At 40.1% G+C, this 16,709-nt stretch overlaps 2 protein-coding genes across 2 annotated transcripts; both read left to right on the top strand.

The window, feature by feature from the left end:
* The first annotated feature begins 1,358 nt into the window (after positions 1 to 1,358).
* LOC131220320 (disease resistance RPP13-like protein 4) lies at positions 1,359 to 3,191 on the top strand. The gene has a single exon (XM_058215268.1). It carries the CDS (start codon positions 1,359 to 1,361, stop codon positions 3,189 to 3,191), a length of 1,833 nt encoding a protein of 610 aa, XP_058071251.1.
* An 8,074-nt stretch (positions 3,192 to 11,265) lies between these two features.
* Positions 11,266 to 11,797, top strand: LOC131220667 (uncharacterized). Its single transcript, XM_058215449.1, has one exon. It carries the CDS (start codon positions 11,384 to 11,386, stop codon positions 11,681 to 11,683), a length of 300 nt encoding a protein of 99 aa, XP_058071432.1. The 5' UTR covers positions 11,266 to 11,383; the 3' UTR covers positions 11,684 to 11,797.
* Positions 11,798 to 16,709: the final 4,912 nt, after the last annotated feature.

The raw sequence follows: 16,709 nt of genomic DNA, 5'->3' as shown, positions 1-16,709 counted from the left end.
GTCAGGAAAAGAGTAAGAAAAGGAAACTCTTTACCCCATATCAAGGAAAGCTTTGATACTCTAAAAGAGTGTCATGGATGATATACGTGCGCTTAGAAATTGCTAAGAAACAGCAAATGTGGCATGCAAGTAATTCAAACTAAGAGGTCCAAATTATGACTCCCATCTATCATGAACCAAAACTAAGCCTATTTGATCATTTGAGCATCAGGTGTTAGATGTTTATTGTACATTAAAAATGGTCCTATATCAACTAGTAAGTGTCCATGAATATTGAATAGAGGAGGTTAATTAAGATGGCTAAATGAATTTAATTTTACAATTGTTGACATATTGTATTGACATTGTCCACAGCGACATGGCTACTAGACAGTGCTCCGAGGCCCCCACAGTATATGTTTTGTTCAAGCTGTCCATCCATTTTGAATTATTATTGCAGAGCATGAGTCCAAAATTGAGGCAGATCCAAATATGAGGTGGACCATACAACAGGAAAATAGTGGTGACTGAAACAATCATCATTAAAAACTTCCCAGCGCCCACTGTAATGTTTATTTGCCATCCAACTGTAAATTAGGCCACCAAGACGTGGATGATGGGAAAACACAAATATTGGCTTAATACAAAACTTTTATGATCCCTAATAAAATTTTAATGGTGGGCCTTCAATCATCGCTATTTCCCGTGGGGTGGCCACCTTATATTTGGATCCCCCTCATTTTTTGAGAATCTGGAACCTCTGCTTGCCATGAATAAGGATTTTCTATTTGTCTGCATTGTGATTGGTCCACATCATGGCTGACATCATTGGCAATGCTACATTAAATGTGGTTGCGATGATGTGACCTAATCATATTGTAATGAATAGGAAATTTCTGTTGGCGGCAAACATAAGTTCAGACTCATTTTTAGTCTCATGCCCTAAAATGATCCAGTAATGAGCCCAAAAATGATCCGGTAAAATGGATGGACCGCATGGATAAAAACACATGGTGGGGCCACAGAGAACCGTCCGGTAGGCTATCCAGGTCATGCTTAAAGAAAGTATGTCTAACGGCAAGTTTAATTGAATTAGAACATGCCAGTTGTGCAATTCTTTTAATTGAGTATGAAGCATAAACGTTGCCAGAGTTTCAAATAATTCTTTGCTTGGCTATTTCTTGAAGCGATTCTTTGCGTTGCTAACAATAGGAAAATAAGAAGTATCTTCTTTGGAAACCCACACAATAAAGCCTAAAAATTCCATAATCGCCATGCATACAATATTGAGAATTTTCTTGGTGCCTTTGTGCTTGGCTTGCATGGTATAACAAAACACAAATACATACATTATCTTCCAATCCTCGCAACCGGAGAAGATGACAATGGTTAGCAAGATGACCGCCAAACAAAGGAAAATGGCGTTTGTTCGTCAAGAAATATCGGAGATCTTCACATGGTATGAACGATCTGTGAATTACCAGCTCGGAGAGATAACCCGAGAAGCTCAAGATATCATTGAACGTCTGGAAACCATTGAAGGCATCGACAAAAATGCTGAAGCGATGGAACATGATAAGAAGAAGTTGGAGGAGAAGATGAAGGAAATGGAAGGTATAAAGACGAATGTGGAGGCTTGTCTGAGGAATCTAACACCTAACGGGCCACGATATCAAGGTTCAGCCTCAAAAGGAAAGGAAAAGGCAGCTGGAGATGTAGAATTGGAGTCTAAATGGCCGAAGATGGACACAGCGGAGGAAGAGGCAGCCATCAAGAGTAAGGAGGATGAATTCAAAGGCCTACGCGAGCAACTGAAACTGTGCATGCTATGCTTCTCTATCTTCCCAATGGATGCCGATATCCAGAAGAGAGTCTTGATTTATTGGTGGATTGGAGAGGGGTTCGTGATGGCGAAAGAAGAAAAGACCTCTGAGGAGGTTGGGGAAGATTGCTTCAAAGAGCTAGTGGACCGCGACTTCATCCACCCTATCTACAACAGACACCGGCCGAACATCCTTCGGTGCAAATTGCACCCTTCGATCCATCGGATGATCATCGCACTGTCCAGGAAGGAAGAGTTCTTCAACTTGACTGAATCAGATATGCAATCTTCATCTCCCTCCAAAGCCCGTCGCGCATGCTTAATGACCAAGAACAAAGACGGGCAGCTCGACGAAGAGTATTGCCTGAAACTGAAAGAACCCACCTTGCTAACGCTGTTCAACATCAACGTGAAGCATCTGAAATTGAATTTCGGTATCAAATCCATGATGAAGTTGAAAACCCTGGTTGTTTTGCAACTAGGGAATTGGAGGGGCTCCACCCAAGATCACATGGAGGTGGAAGAACCAAACTACATAGACCACTACATTGAGATTGAAGAGCCTCAAATCTTAGATAGGCTAAGTGCTTTAGTGCACTTACGATACCTGAGCCTGAGAGGCATCTCTAAGATCAAGAAGCTGCCAAGTTCGATCAGGTCGCTACGGAATCTGGAGATCTTGGATCTCAATGGATGCCAAGACCTGGAGGAATTGACAGAGGGGATAAAATGGCTAGAGAAGCTGACCCACTTGGATGTATCAGACTGTTACATGCTCGAACACATGCCAAAGGGGCTTGGTTCCCTGTCAGAGCTGACGGTGCTGAAGGGGTTCGTGTTCTGCGGCTCTGTGAGCTGTGATCAATGTAAGATGAGAGAGTTGGTGAGATTGGAGAAGTTGAAGAAGTTGAGTATCAGCATCCGGAGTGGGGCGGATTCCTGGAATATAGATTTGCAGGATTTGATCAAGATAAAAGCGCTAAGATCCCTTGCAATAACATGGAGAAAGGCGTGCTTGATGAACCTCAAGCTTCCCCCTGGCCTCGTGAAGCTGGACCTCCAATGCTTCCCCCAGTTCGATCAGCCGTCTTGGCTCAATCTGGATGAGTTGCCGAGTTTGGAGAAGCTCTACATCCGAGGAGGAAAGCTTGCGAAGCTCCGTCTTGAAGGAAATGGCTGGAAGATCAAAATGCTACGATTTAAGTTTCTAAAAGAGCTGGAGCTGAGAACCGCCGATGTTCGAGAGTCGCTCCCGCAGCTGGAATATTTAGAGATCTACAAATGCCCCAAGATTGAAGTGAATCATCAGCTAGACGAAGATGGGGTGTGGGTAAAAGAGAAGCTGGTGAGCGCGAGCTATATCATACCGCCAGCATCCTTGGAACAGTGATGTCTTCTTTGAAACCTTCTCCTACACCAGCATTTGCAATTGCTCCTGCTTCTCTATCCTTTCCTTCTTCTGCTTCTCCTATTACCATCCAAGAAGCTTCTTCTGCATCTGCCACTCCTACCACAACCCAAGAAGCTTCTCCTGCATCTGCCACTCCTACTACCACCTAAAAATCTTCTCTTGCATCCACATCCACTACTTCTCTTACACCAAAAACCACTCCTGCTATTGACCAACATACCACTTCACCTACTCCTTCAATTGCTACTCCATCTCCACAAACTTCTTCTTCCGTTGATCCCAATCCCGACAGTGCATCTCCTACCACTTCCAGCCTTCTGCATGCAATTATTACTTCATTCTTCTTTTCTACCCACGCTTTCGCATATACCACACCAACCTTGAGCTAGCAGTTGCTCTGGCTTCCAAAAAAGTGGGCGTGTAGATGTCTTCTTTTATTGTTATTATCTGTGATTCTTGAATAAGTCAGGGATGCATGGGTTTTCTCCTTTCCTTATGTGGTATTTCAAGAACTACACGCTATGATGTAATAAGTTGGTTGAATGCTTTTACAATATCATTTTCTTCGTCCGTTATATCTCATTTACTTTACATTTCTTTCTTTTTTTCTTTTTTTGCTTTTTCTACAGAAAAAGAACATAATTTTCTAACCCCACACGCGTGTGGCTTGCCAAATAGCATGCATGCGTGAGATCCAAGCCTTCCATCATTTGGGGCACACTAGAAAAGTGATAGATGGCTTAAAAAAATGTTTTTAGCCCCATTTGTTTCATACTGTGTGACCCACCTAAAGTAGAATATATAATGCCATGATTTATAGGCCAGAAGGCCAAAACTGTGCGTGTCACCGCCAGGGGGAGCTCAGAATATTTGAAGTACGTTCATAATATATATTTGCATGTGTGGTCGCTTGTGGATAGGATGAGATCGACACACGTGTGCATGTGGAGAAGAGCTATGGCACATGCACGTGTGGCGAGGATGAGAGAGATGGGAGAGAAAGTAGTTGGCCAGAGAACTGCTAAGAGTAAAACTAAGTGGGGGAGGACTTTTGAAATGATAAAAATCCATCCCCTCAATTGATGACTCACATTTTTAATACCCTAAATATCTCAACTTATTTTGAAAATTCCTATTATACCCTTTCAAATTGAAGTATGCAAACCTATACTAAGCGGGTGCCTGTTTGGTCAGATTATTTTTTTAATTATTTTTGTTTTTAATGCACTCCGTTGATAAGGCAAAATTTCCACTTCTAGGCTATTCGGGTGGGACCAGAGACAAAAGGACTGCCCCGCCTATCATATCCTATATAGAGGAGTTTCTACGAAGCTCTCTAATAGAGCCCAACCTTGCTTTATCCAAAAGAAAACGACCCTTAACCAGCCGGGGAAGGGAGGAAACCTTTCAGAAGAACTGGTCCGTGGCTTGCACCTTGCTACCCTCTTTAGCCAACCCATTTGCCGGCCCATTAGCTTATCTTGAGATTTGAGAGATCTGAAAGGAGCCCCTATAACTAAGCTTTTTAATTCTAGACAGCCAATAAATTCATTTCCAGGCATAGGTGGACTTCCCATAATGGAATTGCATTAGATGGATTTAACATCAGTATTCTACAATATTTACATGTCTAGAAATACTTATAGTATTTTGACCATCTAATCCCAATGTTTGGGAACAAATCCTTTCTCTAATAAAAGCACAGTATTAAGTAAACCTATTTTTGGTGGACCATGGAATTGTAATCAACCGACTAGACACACGACTAATGATGGCCACTTGTATGTGTATACAACTCAATCCAAATATAAAGGGTATAGATGGATGGACAACATGGATAAAACACATACATCAATGTGGGGCCAACAGATGCAATGAAGTTTAGGGTGCGTTTGGCGCTAGGTATTAGATGGGATTAGGTGGGATAGAATTGCATTTGCTCCCGTGCAAATTCCATCAATCATTTGGCGAGGATGAGAATGGTTGGGATTATTGAGGGATGGAATTGCATTTGGTCCCGTGGAATTGCATTTGGTTTCATGTGGGGTTTCTGTAGATTTTGAAATCCACTACACATGTGGGCCCCACATTGATACATGTGTTTATCTATGTTGTCCATGGACATACACCATTTACACGTGATATTCTAGTTATATAGGTGTACAAGTGAATGACATCCGTGGTGAATTTGGTCTGGTAATTAAAATTCCATCGTCCACCAAACAAGATTTTTCTTAATCAAGTGTTTCCCCATGGCAAGAATTTTATCCCGAACATGGGATTGGATGGCTAAAATACCATGGTATTTCCATGCATGCAATCATTGTGCAATAACTAAGTTAATCCCATCTAATACAATTCAATACCCTTTTATTCCACGGACCAAACACGCCCTTAAAATCCACCAGAAATCCCACGTGGGATCCAATGCAATTCGATCCCACATGAACTTAATATTTCCTGTCGTCTGCAAACACTGAATGGAATTTGCATGGACCAATGCAATCGCATCCCACCTAAGTCCATTTACCAAATAGGCTGGGTCCATACGCAGGAATCTTGTTACTTGGTTTCAAGAGGTTTATGATCGGATACATTTTGGACGTTGGAACTCTAGATGTTGGATTTGGGTCTTTACAATGGCTGTTGGATTTGAGTTACGGTATTACTGTTATTCCATACTTACTAGCTAGTTATACAACATGTTGCTGTGAAATTGCTCAATTTTAATCTCTTATGCTTTTTAGCTCTAAATAATTTAAATAGAACCCACTACCCTAGGATTTTTAATTTATAATTCCGAAATATTGAGCCTGGTCAAGGCAACTCAACCTCAAATTTAGTCAAAATATTAGTTTTCGGACTATGGTGGGAACCAGCCATGGGGCTCGCTGAGACAGGTGAACCTGGTTGGCTTGGCACTGGGCAGGGACCTATTAGTTTGAGTTTGGAATTGAAATGCCTAGGTCGGAAGTTGATTGGTGTCTGCCACGATATTTGTGAAAAATCCAATCAGTACATTCATTTTTATTTTATTTTTTTTTCAGAATGGAGTTGTATATTTCATCTATGAGGCATCTTTACAGAGGAGATACAAGTAAAACAGTCCCTGAAAAACTAAAAGGAGAAGAGGGACGAGGGATGAATGGGGAATGAAGCTAGGACTCTCTAACTGTTCCAAGCCCTGTTCAGTCGAGGAGAAGCTCCCCTCGGGGCAGGAGGGGAAGGTCAGCTGCCTAGACGAGCCAAACCATCGGCCACTCTACTCGCCTTGCGAAGAGTATGGATGAAGTGAACCGAGGCTGATCCCTGGATGTGGTCTATCCTTTTTAACCAGTAGAAAACTTTCCAAGGGGTGATGGTCGACTTGGAAAGAAGATCCACAACTGTTTTCGAGTCACTCTCCACTATAATCCTATTTAGGCCTTAAGCCACACATAGGTTGAGGCCATCTACCACCGCCTTAGCCTCTGCCTAGAAGTTGGAAAGCGCTCCGTTGCCTCTACAGAAAGCAAAGACCAAATCTTTGTGGTCTCGACAGATTCCTCGACCACCAGATGGGCCTGGGTTACACCGAGAGGAACTTCCAGAACTAATGAAAATCAGTCCATTCAATTAGTCAGCTCATGTTAGGATATATCCCAGAACTAATGAAAATCTAAAACTCAAGTAGGCCGTGGACAAGATATTAATGGGGATAGGTATGCCAAAGATTGAAACTTTCACGGGGTCCACATTGATGTTTACAGCTCCTATGGTCAGTACTCCCATTAGGATGAGCTGAAACAAGAAAATATTGGCGTGATTCAAAACTTCTGGCCCGTGAGTATTTCAACGGTGAGCATTCCTTTTCATGGTATCCTAACATATGACCCACTTGAGTTTTGAATTTACTTCATTTTTTGATGTCTTAACATGAGCTGATAAAAAAGATAAATTTCTTACAAACATCCGTTAGGCTTCACCTATCTTTCAACTGCATGCAGGCGAGTTCGATATTAAGTTTAGGCACTGAACTCACCTCACCTGACCCAACTTAATGTTTCCACGTGTTTTCCACAGCACATGAATGTGGTACACCTGTTCATTAGACAGACTAATTAAGCCTGGCTAGGTCGGACTCACCTCATCCACATTTTTAAGGCTTAGGCTGGACCGGAAGTAGATTTGACACAAGGATAGATGTGATGAAGTCGAGCACCGTCTTTCGCGTGGGATAACTATTCCGAATTCACCGAAGTTCTTTGGACTCCTCACAAAGATACCTCGATTCCATGAGAAAATAAGAAAATAGAATCATTTCTAAAAATTAGTAATAAATTGTTTGAAAATTGTTTGATTTGTGTGTCCCCGTTACACCATTAATATAGAAAAAAAAATTAAAATTTGTAATTACTAAAAATAGCAAAATTCTAACTCTAATAAAAATCCTAGTTCTAGTGAAACTCTTCTAAAACCTAATTTTTAAAAATAAAAAATTCAAATAAACATCTACTAAAAAAGTCATAGTATGATTACAAGTTGTTTCGAAAAAAGAAGAAAATCTAAAATCTAAAAATAAGAAAATATTAAAAAATTAGAATTACTAAAAATAGTAATTTTTCCTTAAAATTTTATTTTTGAACTGAAAGCGTGCATTTTCTAAAGAAACGGACAGATACGACCCACTTGGGTCGATTCACCTCAGATGGCCAATTACAGAAAAGATTAATAAGCCGTGCGTCTCGTAACAATATCCGGATCAAAAGTTATGTCCACTTTATGGTTCACCTTCTTTTGCTCCAACCATATTAGAAATGTATCAGTGCCACGTCCTACATCAGATTCCTCCACTTGAAAAAAATTTGTCATCGAGTTACTCAAAGAACTTCGCTCATGATACTCAAACAATTTCTGGCGCCAATGTTTATCAACATTTTTCTTGTACTTTGCATTAGGTTCTTGAGCTGACACAATACATATACTCATACTCTCTTTGACTTGACTAGTATGGATTAGTTTCTTCACTTATCCCTGCAACATTTCACGTTCTATCTGATAATGTGGGCAATTAGGCATACTTGTCCCTAAGACAAGATCAATGTAGTTTTGTATATCTCATATGAGTGGCAATTTATTAGAGAGTTCATCGAGCACAATTGCTTTGAACTCCTACAACATTGGTTTCAAATTCTCTGAGATGTTCACAGGTTCCATATATTTTTTCTTTTCAACTAATACATTTACATCTCATGTTTCCTCGGATTGTTTAACAAAATTCTGTTTAGTTATGAGAGATTGTACCTCTACCTTAGAAGGCTTGGCTTGGTTCTCTATTCTCATAAGAGTCACATATCTGCCACTGATGAATCATATGGCCAGTCGCTACTCTGTTTCGACGAGATCGTCTCTCACCGATAAATAATGAGATTTCTCTGCATAAAATTTTACTGATCGGCTATCCTGCCAATAATTTTGGTTTTGTTAGAATAATACCCGATCGCAGTAGTTGTTGGGAAGGAATCCCATGCGCAACAACTGCTTCATCTGTGATTACGTGCGGATTGGCGCATTCATCTGTCTCATCCACTCAAATTGAAGTTATTCCTACCAAGCTGAAGCTCCACCCTTCAACTTGTAAGTCACAAGTTTAACTTTATTCTCTTCCATAATGTCCATGTAGTTGAAAAAACATTCGACTTCAAGTAACCGATTGAGAAAGTCCTCGAAGTGGAGTTGGTCATTGAAATTAGGAAGATCGACTTTCATCTTTAATTCTTGATCCACTCGATCTATCCTATCAATGCCTCGTCTGGAATGTTGTGAAATCATGTTGCTGGATCTTGGCTTTTTAGTAGTGATCCTATGGTTCATTGCCGGAATCGCCCTATAATCAGTGCGATTACAAATTCCATCACCTAATAGGGGTGAATCATTGCTATAAACATAGAGTTTCCCTAGGGCCTCCATCATGCAATCGATGGCAGCCTGTAGCCCTTGCATGACTTGCTGATTCTCTCGTTGCGCTGCTTCAAAGGTCGTCGTTGTTAAAGATAAATACCTTGAAGCACCATCCATGGGAATATTGTTTGACCTGTTGTTAAAAGCCATAAATTCGAGGGAAAAAAAGCATCGCTCTGATATTAAACTGACCCAAGGATGTACGTGATGAGGTCAAGCACCATCTTCTTTAGACTCCTCACAAAGATACCTCGAATCCACGAGGAAAATAAGAAAATAGAATAATTTATAGAAATTCGTAATAAATTGCTTGATAATTGTTTGATCTGTATGTCTCTATTACACCATTAATATAGAAAAAAAATTCTAATTACTAAAAATAGCAAAATTCTAATTCTAATAAAAATCCTAATTCTAATAAAACTCTTCTAAAACATAATTTCTAAAAATAAAAATTCCAAATAAATTTCTACTAGAAGAGTCCTAGTATGATTAAAATTTGTTTATTAAAAATAAAAAAATCTAAAACTCTAAAAATATTAAAAAATTAAAATTACTAAAAATAGTAATTTTTAATTAAAATTTTAATTTTCAACTGAATGCGTGCATTTTCTGACGAAATGTGCAGTTGCAACATACTTTGTGAGTCGGTTCACCTTGGATGGCCGGTTACAGTAAAGATTGATAAATTGTGCATCCCTTAACGATACCCGGATCAAAAGTTATACCCAATTCACCTTCTTTTTGTTCAACCATGCTAGTAATGTACATGTGTCTCGTGCTGTGTCAAGATTGAGTGTTGACCCAAACGCCACCCAGCTAAGTGGTGTTAGCCATTGTGAGCCTACCATAACATGTGTTTTATCTATGCTATTCATCTGTTTGCCAGCTCTTTTTAGGGCATAAATCAAGTGAATCACAGCACAAAAAACAGTGATGACTGAACGGCCTTCATAAAATAATAATAATAATCTTAGAGGTCATTAAAGGTTTGGATGATACTGAAATTTGTGTTTTTCTTCCATCACGTCTGTGTGCCCTTATCAACTTGTTGGATGGAAAATAAACGTTACAATGGACCCTGAAAAGGTTTCAACGGGAGTGTCGTTGTCCCCACTGTTGCCTATATTCTGGTCCACTTGAGCTTTGATCTTCTTTATTTTCTTTATTTTCGTGCTTATGCCGCAAATGATGTAGAAAAGGTGGATGGACCCTGTGTATATAAAACATCTAAATCACGGGCCGTGGTCACCATCCAATCCGCTTCCTGCCCATGGGCGTCATATTATCATAGTACTATTCCTATCCACAGCCACGTGCATGATTTGAAAAGCAACGGTCTGACCACGCAGCATCTAAAACGGGCCCACCACAACTTTGGATGATCTGGGAAACGGATTGGCTACTACCCCTGCCACCAGCCCTGGCTGGTGGTCGGTGCTCTGTGGGCCCTACCATGATGCATGTGTTTCATCCCTTCCGTTCATTCATTTTTAAAGATCATTTTACAACTTGATCCCAAAAATTAGAGGTATATAAATCTCAGGTGATCCAAACCACATGAAAACAATAGTGATTGGATATCCACCCTTAAAATCCTCCTAAGGCCCACTATACTGTTTATTTGATATCCAGTATGTTGATTAGGTCATACAGGCCCAGATGAAGGGAAAAAACAAAAATCAGCTTGATCCAAAGCTTTAATGGCCCCCAAAATGTTTTTAATGGTCCACGCTCATTCAACACTTTTTCTTGTAATGTGGTCCACTTGAGATTGGTATATACCTCATTTTTTAATATTATAATGTAAAATGATCTGTAAAAATAGATGGACAGCATGGATGAAACACATACATCAGGGTGGGGCCACAGAGCACCGACCAACAGCCATTGGCTGGTGTCAGGGGGAGTAGCCAATCCGTTTCCGATAATCTGGGTCTGCATGCGTGCCACGTGGCCAAGTGCATGAATTGCCGCACATGTACAGCAGCATTCCAACTTGCGACGCCGCACACAGACTCCTTTTTTTAGTGGAGAAAAGCCGCTGGTATCTGGGAAAAGCGAACCCAGTTTTTCCAAACCACCAAAAACGCCTACGGTTTTCTCACCAACACCTCTCTCTCTCCTCACTCTCTATAAAATGACCCCATCTGCCCCTCCCTTATCTCATCCAAACTTTCACAATCCACTACCCTTCTCGTAAAAGAAAAACTCATTCCTACAGAGAGAAGATGAGTTACCCGAGCAGAGCTTGGATGATAGCAGCGAGCGTCGGAGCTGTTGAAGCCTTGAAAGATCAGATGGGGTTTTGTAGATGGAATTACGGTCTCAGATCTCTCCATCAACATGCCAAGAAGACCATCCGATCTTACACGCAAGTCCAGAGACCCTCTCCGTCTCTCGAATCTTATTCTTCTTCTTCAATGGCGATGATTTCGGAGAGGATGAGAATTGATGGAGATGAGAAAACGAAGCAGTCGGAAGAATCGCTGAGGAAAGTCATGTATATGAGTTGTTGGGGTCCTAACTGAAAGATTAAGGGCAAATTTGGAATATTGAAAATATTTCGATGCGATCTGTATTACACGATTGTAAGTTTTGATTAACGAGGGGTTAATAACACTAATTACACTAATCTCACATTACTTTTTATTTTTTGAGTTGTTTGATACTCTAGCTGATATTTAATACGCCGGCACTTGGAAATGATATATGTCACGACTACTAACTTAAACTGATTGATGAAGTTGCGGATCCACAGTGACTAAGTTACGCTCTAAAGATCAGATTGACTGAACAATCTTAACCTCTGACTGTTGGACACTTGTTACCCGAAATAAGGCCGTTGTTATTTTTCACTTTTAGCCGTCCAATAATCCAAAGAGTTGTCCTGGCCAGGATGGGAAGTACTCCCCGCAAGGCGTGCTGCGGCACCAGCGCGCTCCCGGCACCGGCCCATGGGCCTCCATTCGACCTGTCTTAAAATACGAATCAAGGAGTCTGACATGTGTTCAAGTCAACGAGTGTATAAACCTGTAAGGCACGAGGAAGCTAATTGGCGGAATCCTTCGTGGGTAGAACCGCCAACCGACTTTAATCTTCTAAGAAAGGTTCGAGTGAGAGCATGCCTGTCGGGACTTGAAAGATGGTGAGCTATACCTAAGCGAGGCGAAGTCAGAGGAAATTCTGATGAAGGCCCGTATCGATACTGACATGGAAATCATTCGTTTGACTTGGGTATATGGATGAAAGACTAATCGAACCGTCTAGTAGTTAGTTCCTTTCGAAATTTTTCTTAAGATAGTTGAAGCCCACAGGTGAGTTTTATTGGGTAAAGCTAATGATTATATACATCAGGGGCGCAACGCCTTTGACCTATTCTCAAACTTTAAATAGGTAGGACGACGTAGCTATTTCGTTGAGCCGCGCCTTAGAATCGAAAACTCTAAGTGGACCATTTTTGGTAAGTAAAACTGGCGATGTGGGATGAACTGAAAGCCGAATTATGGTGCCCAACTGCACGCCAACCTAGAACCCACAAAAGGTGCTGGTCAATTAAGACAAGAGGATGGTGGTTATGAAAGTCGAAATTCGCTAAGGAGTGTATAACAGCTTACCGGTCAAATCAACTAGCCCCGAAAATGGATGGCATTGAAGTGCGCGACCCATACCCAACCATCGGGGCAATTGACATGCCCCAATGAGTAGGAGGGCGAGGTGGTTGCTGTGAAACCTTTGGCGCAAGCCAAGGACGGTCATCGGTGCGGATCTTAGTGGTAGTAGCAAATATTCAAATGAGAATTTTGAAGACAGAAGAGGGAAAAGGCTCCATGTGAACGACACTTGCACATGGGTTAGTTAATCCTGAGAGACGGGGGAAGCTTGTCAGATAGCGTACACCACACGAACTTCAAAAGGGAATCGGGTTAAAATTATTCAACCGAGACGTGGTAGCCGACAGTAATGTTAGGAAGTCTGGAGACGTTAATGCGAGCCTTGGGAAGAGTTATCTTTTCTATTTAGCAACTTGCCCACCCTGGAAACGGCTCAGCCGGAGGTAGGGTACAGCGGCTGGAAGAGCACCGCATGTCACGTGGTATCCGATGCACCCCCGGCGGCCCTTGAAAATCCAAAGGACCGAGTGTCTCTCACGCCCAGTCGTACGCATAACCAAAGAGTTGTTTGAATGTCCAATAATCAGTTCAGCTTAAAAAAATTGCTAGTTAACTCTTTTAATTTTTTATTATGAAATGAGAAGTGGAAAAAAAAATTAATTAATTTTTTAAATTAGAGATTGCTATATTTTTATCACACGATTGTGATTTTTCTTTTCAATTAATTTTGCATCTCAAATTTGATTTGAGGCAAACGCAGCATGACTGGATATTGAAGGCTCGACGCTTGACCTCGAACCCAGCCTAACCTAGCCCGGCACAGTAGGCCCAATCCTAATAGTAAAAGAATTGGTTAGACCGTAACCCTTTAAAAAATTGATACTTAGTTGTATCTTAGGCTTGACACCAAGTTAAGGGCATGTTTGGATTACACATTATCATAATAATGTGTTGTAAATTCATTGTAAATGAGTAATGATTATCACTACTACAGTAGTTACATGGTTTGTCACATGTAAACCATAATAGTGGTTGTAGGTAATACTCCCTAAACTTTAAACTTTTCATTTGTATAATATTCTCGGTGGTTAAACATAAGTTAATGATTTGACATATTCATCCATGGAACTGAATGAAGATAGCCTTGTTTCAACACTGAGGTCTTGGTATTGATTCCCAAGTGGGGTGTGGCCAACAGTCGAGTGTGTACTAATGTGCTAACAAAATAAAAGATATACATCAATGTACTTTTGTTGTAATTAATATTAGTTATATCCCCGTTGTCCATCTATTTTGCAATATCTTTTTAAATCATGTTCAATTCAACTGCTTTATGTGGAGTGGTCTATTTTTTTGTTTGGATCTACCTCATTTTTTATCCTATTCCACAAAATGATCACCTAAGGATGGATCATGTGGATATAACACATACATCATAGTGGAGCCCACAAAACTTTCACATGAACACACTTTTATCCATCCGTTTTCTGTTGTAATCCCAAAAGATTATCATAATTTAAAAGCTGGCGATACTAAATCAAAGACAAGATGTAATGATGTGAGTTTTACATCACATTACCGTTGTAGTCTATCATCCAAACAGGCCATAAAATGATAAATCCATATATTGCTACTTTTCTTACTTAAATGTTTCTAATCTATCCTTTAACCCAGTGGGCCAAGTGGGCAGGTCCCTACTCATGACTCATTGGTAGACAATGTGTCATACTGACACCGAGGCTATGGGTCAGAGTGCCATGTGGCGTGTGTAAGTGTTAGGAAATGTGTGTAATTAATCATTCCAAGCTCCGTTATGAAGGTATACATAAATTCATCTATTTTCTAAAGATTAGACACAAATATATAGGTAAATCATTGTCTAAATCCTCTGGAATACTCATCTATGTAAATCCCTAATTGAAAAATAATTATGTTATAGTTGTAGGAGATTTAATCATCCTCACATTATCTTGGTAGCCTCATAGGTACATAATATGCAAGGTACTTGATCATATGACCTGAAAAATCTACATTAAAGATCGAGAGAGCACAAGAGAAGCGGATTCAAGAAAAGAAAAAGCATATCAAGAAGGCGCATCAACAGGACTTGATCTGACAAGTAAGGTTGTTATTTTAGACTCGACATACTCTCTTCTTATGTAGTATTAGGTATAGAGTTTGTGACCCAAACTCGATTAAGTCCTTGTGTGGGCTTTCGACGAGAGTGTATGTGTATAAGTCCATGTGTAAGCATCCGACGAGAGTGTATGCTTGTGTAAGTCCTTGTGTGGGCCCCCAAAAAGAGTGTACATATAAAAGACCTTATATAGGCCTCCGAAGGAAGTGTATGTGTGTAAAAGTTAAAGGTGAGCTCATTAAAAACCTCTGAGATAATGAAATCAAGTACTTCAAATGAAGTACATGTGTATAAAGGTTAGAAAGGTGAACCTATTAGAAACATCTAAAATAGTGAAATCTGGTACACTCAAGAAGAGTACATTTGTCGAGAGTGGACTAGGCGATTAGATAAATCACTGTGTATCATTATGTTTATGATTGTCTTATGTGAATGCATTTTTATTCTTTCTTCTGTTTGAATTTGTTTAATTCATATAGATGTATGATTAAAAGTATATGTCAAGTACTTAATTTGTAAGCGCACACAATTGATGTTTCACGTCTCCTTCAAATAGACTAATTGATCAATTACTTGTATCTATTGTAGTCTATATGTTGAACCCGTGTACCTTGTTTGTTTAAATTGATAAATTATTTAATTAGGTAAAGAATTGTTAAGCGGTCCAGTCCTATGCACACCATTCCATCAGTCTCGTTTACTGCTATCAATGGATACGACGATGAACCTTACCTAACCTGGCACATTTAGGGTTGTCAATGGGTACCTGATGTACCTTACCCAATTTTAACAGGTCCTGATCCCTTTAATTTCCTTTACCCGTTAAGAAATTCAGGCCGGATTTGGGTCTCACACTTTGGACCCGATTAAAATCGGATCCATCTAGATGCAGGTCGATAGGATGAACCTGGTTAATGGTTAGGTCATGTCAGTGCAAGTCAGGTCTAGTTACAATAACAAGTATTAATCATTCTGGCAAAAGAAATACGGTTTCTTGCACCACACATGCGAGAGAGCAAAGTGGCATATGTGTGCAATCTAGTCCATCCATCCGGGTGAGCCCAACCACGTAAATGCTCGTTTTTTTTCCATGCTCTACATTGTCTACCATCCATCTAGACCCAGCCCTGGACCCGGCAAGGCTAGAACCTGATTAGCCGGGTATGGGTACTATAAGACCCGACCCAGACTCATCCCGTTGGCCGTTGGCAGCCATGTCCACATTCCACTCCCACAGCTAGGAGCACAGAGTGAAATCAAAAGGGTGCGTTTGGATGCTAAATTGAACTGAATTGCAATTTGACCAAAGTCATGAGTCCACCCTTTCAACTCATAATCACAGCAAAACCCCACATTAAAAATCCGACCGTTACAATGAATTGGGTCCCCATGATCTAAAATTTCAAATCAGATAAACCCTTTTAAATTCTACAAATACCCAACAAGGATACACCTTCCTAAATACACATACATCTATATACATAACAAAAATTAATCATATTAGCACATAATCAAGACATCTAATCACACCCAAATCACCAAATTCCCACAAAAAGATCCATCAGATCTTGTTTTTTCCTCAAACCATGAATTGGGTCCACTTGATCTAAAATTTCTATACAGATAAACCCTTCCAATTTCTACAAAACCCAACATAGGTAGGGTAAACATCTCCACATACACATACATCCACTTACATAGCAACATTAATCATAATTAGCAGATAATTCAATCTATCTAATCACACCCAAATCACAAAAACATCCAACAAATCTTTCTTTTTTTTTTCCTCAATTGCATTCCCAA

Source organism: Magnolia sinica, chromosome 12, assembly GCF_029962835.1.
Source record: "Magnolia sinica isolate HGM2019 chromosome 12, MsV1, whole genome shotgun sequence".
In the NCBI taxonomy this organism is placed as follows: domain Eukaryota; kingdom Viridiplantae; phylum Streptophyta; class Magnoliopsida; order Magnoliales; family Magnoliaceae; genus Magnolia; species Magnolia sinica.
This window is presented reverse-complemented; position numbering and strand designations above follow the sequence as displayed.

Coding starts and splice junctions, on each gene's coding strand:
- LOC131220320 (XM_058215268.1), top strand. CDS start 1,359: ATGACAATGGTTAGCAAGATGACCGCCAAACAAAGGAAAATGGCGTTT.
- LOC131220667 (XM_058215449.1), top strand. CDS start 11,384: ATGAGTTACCCGAGCAGAGCTTGGATGATAGCAGCGAGCGTCGGAGCT.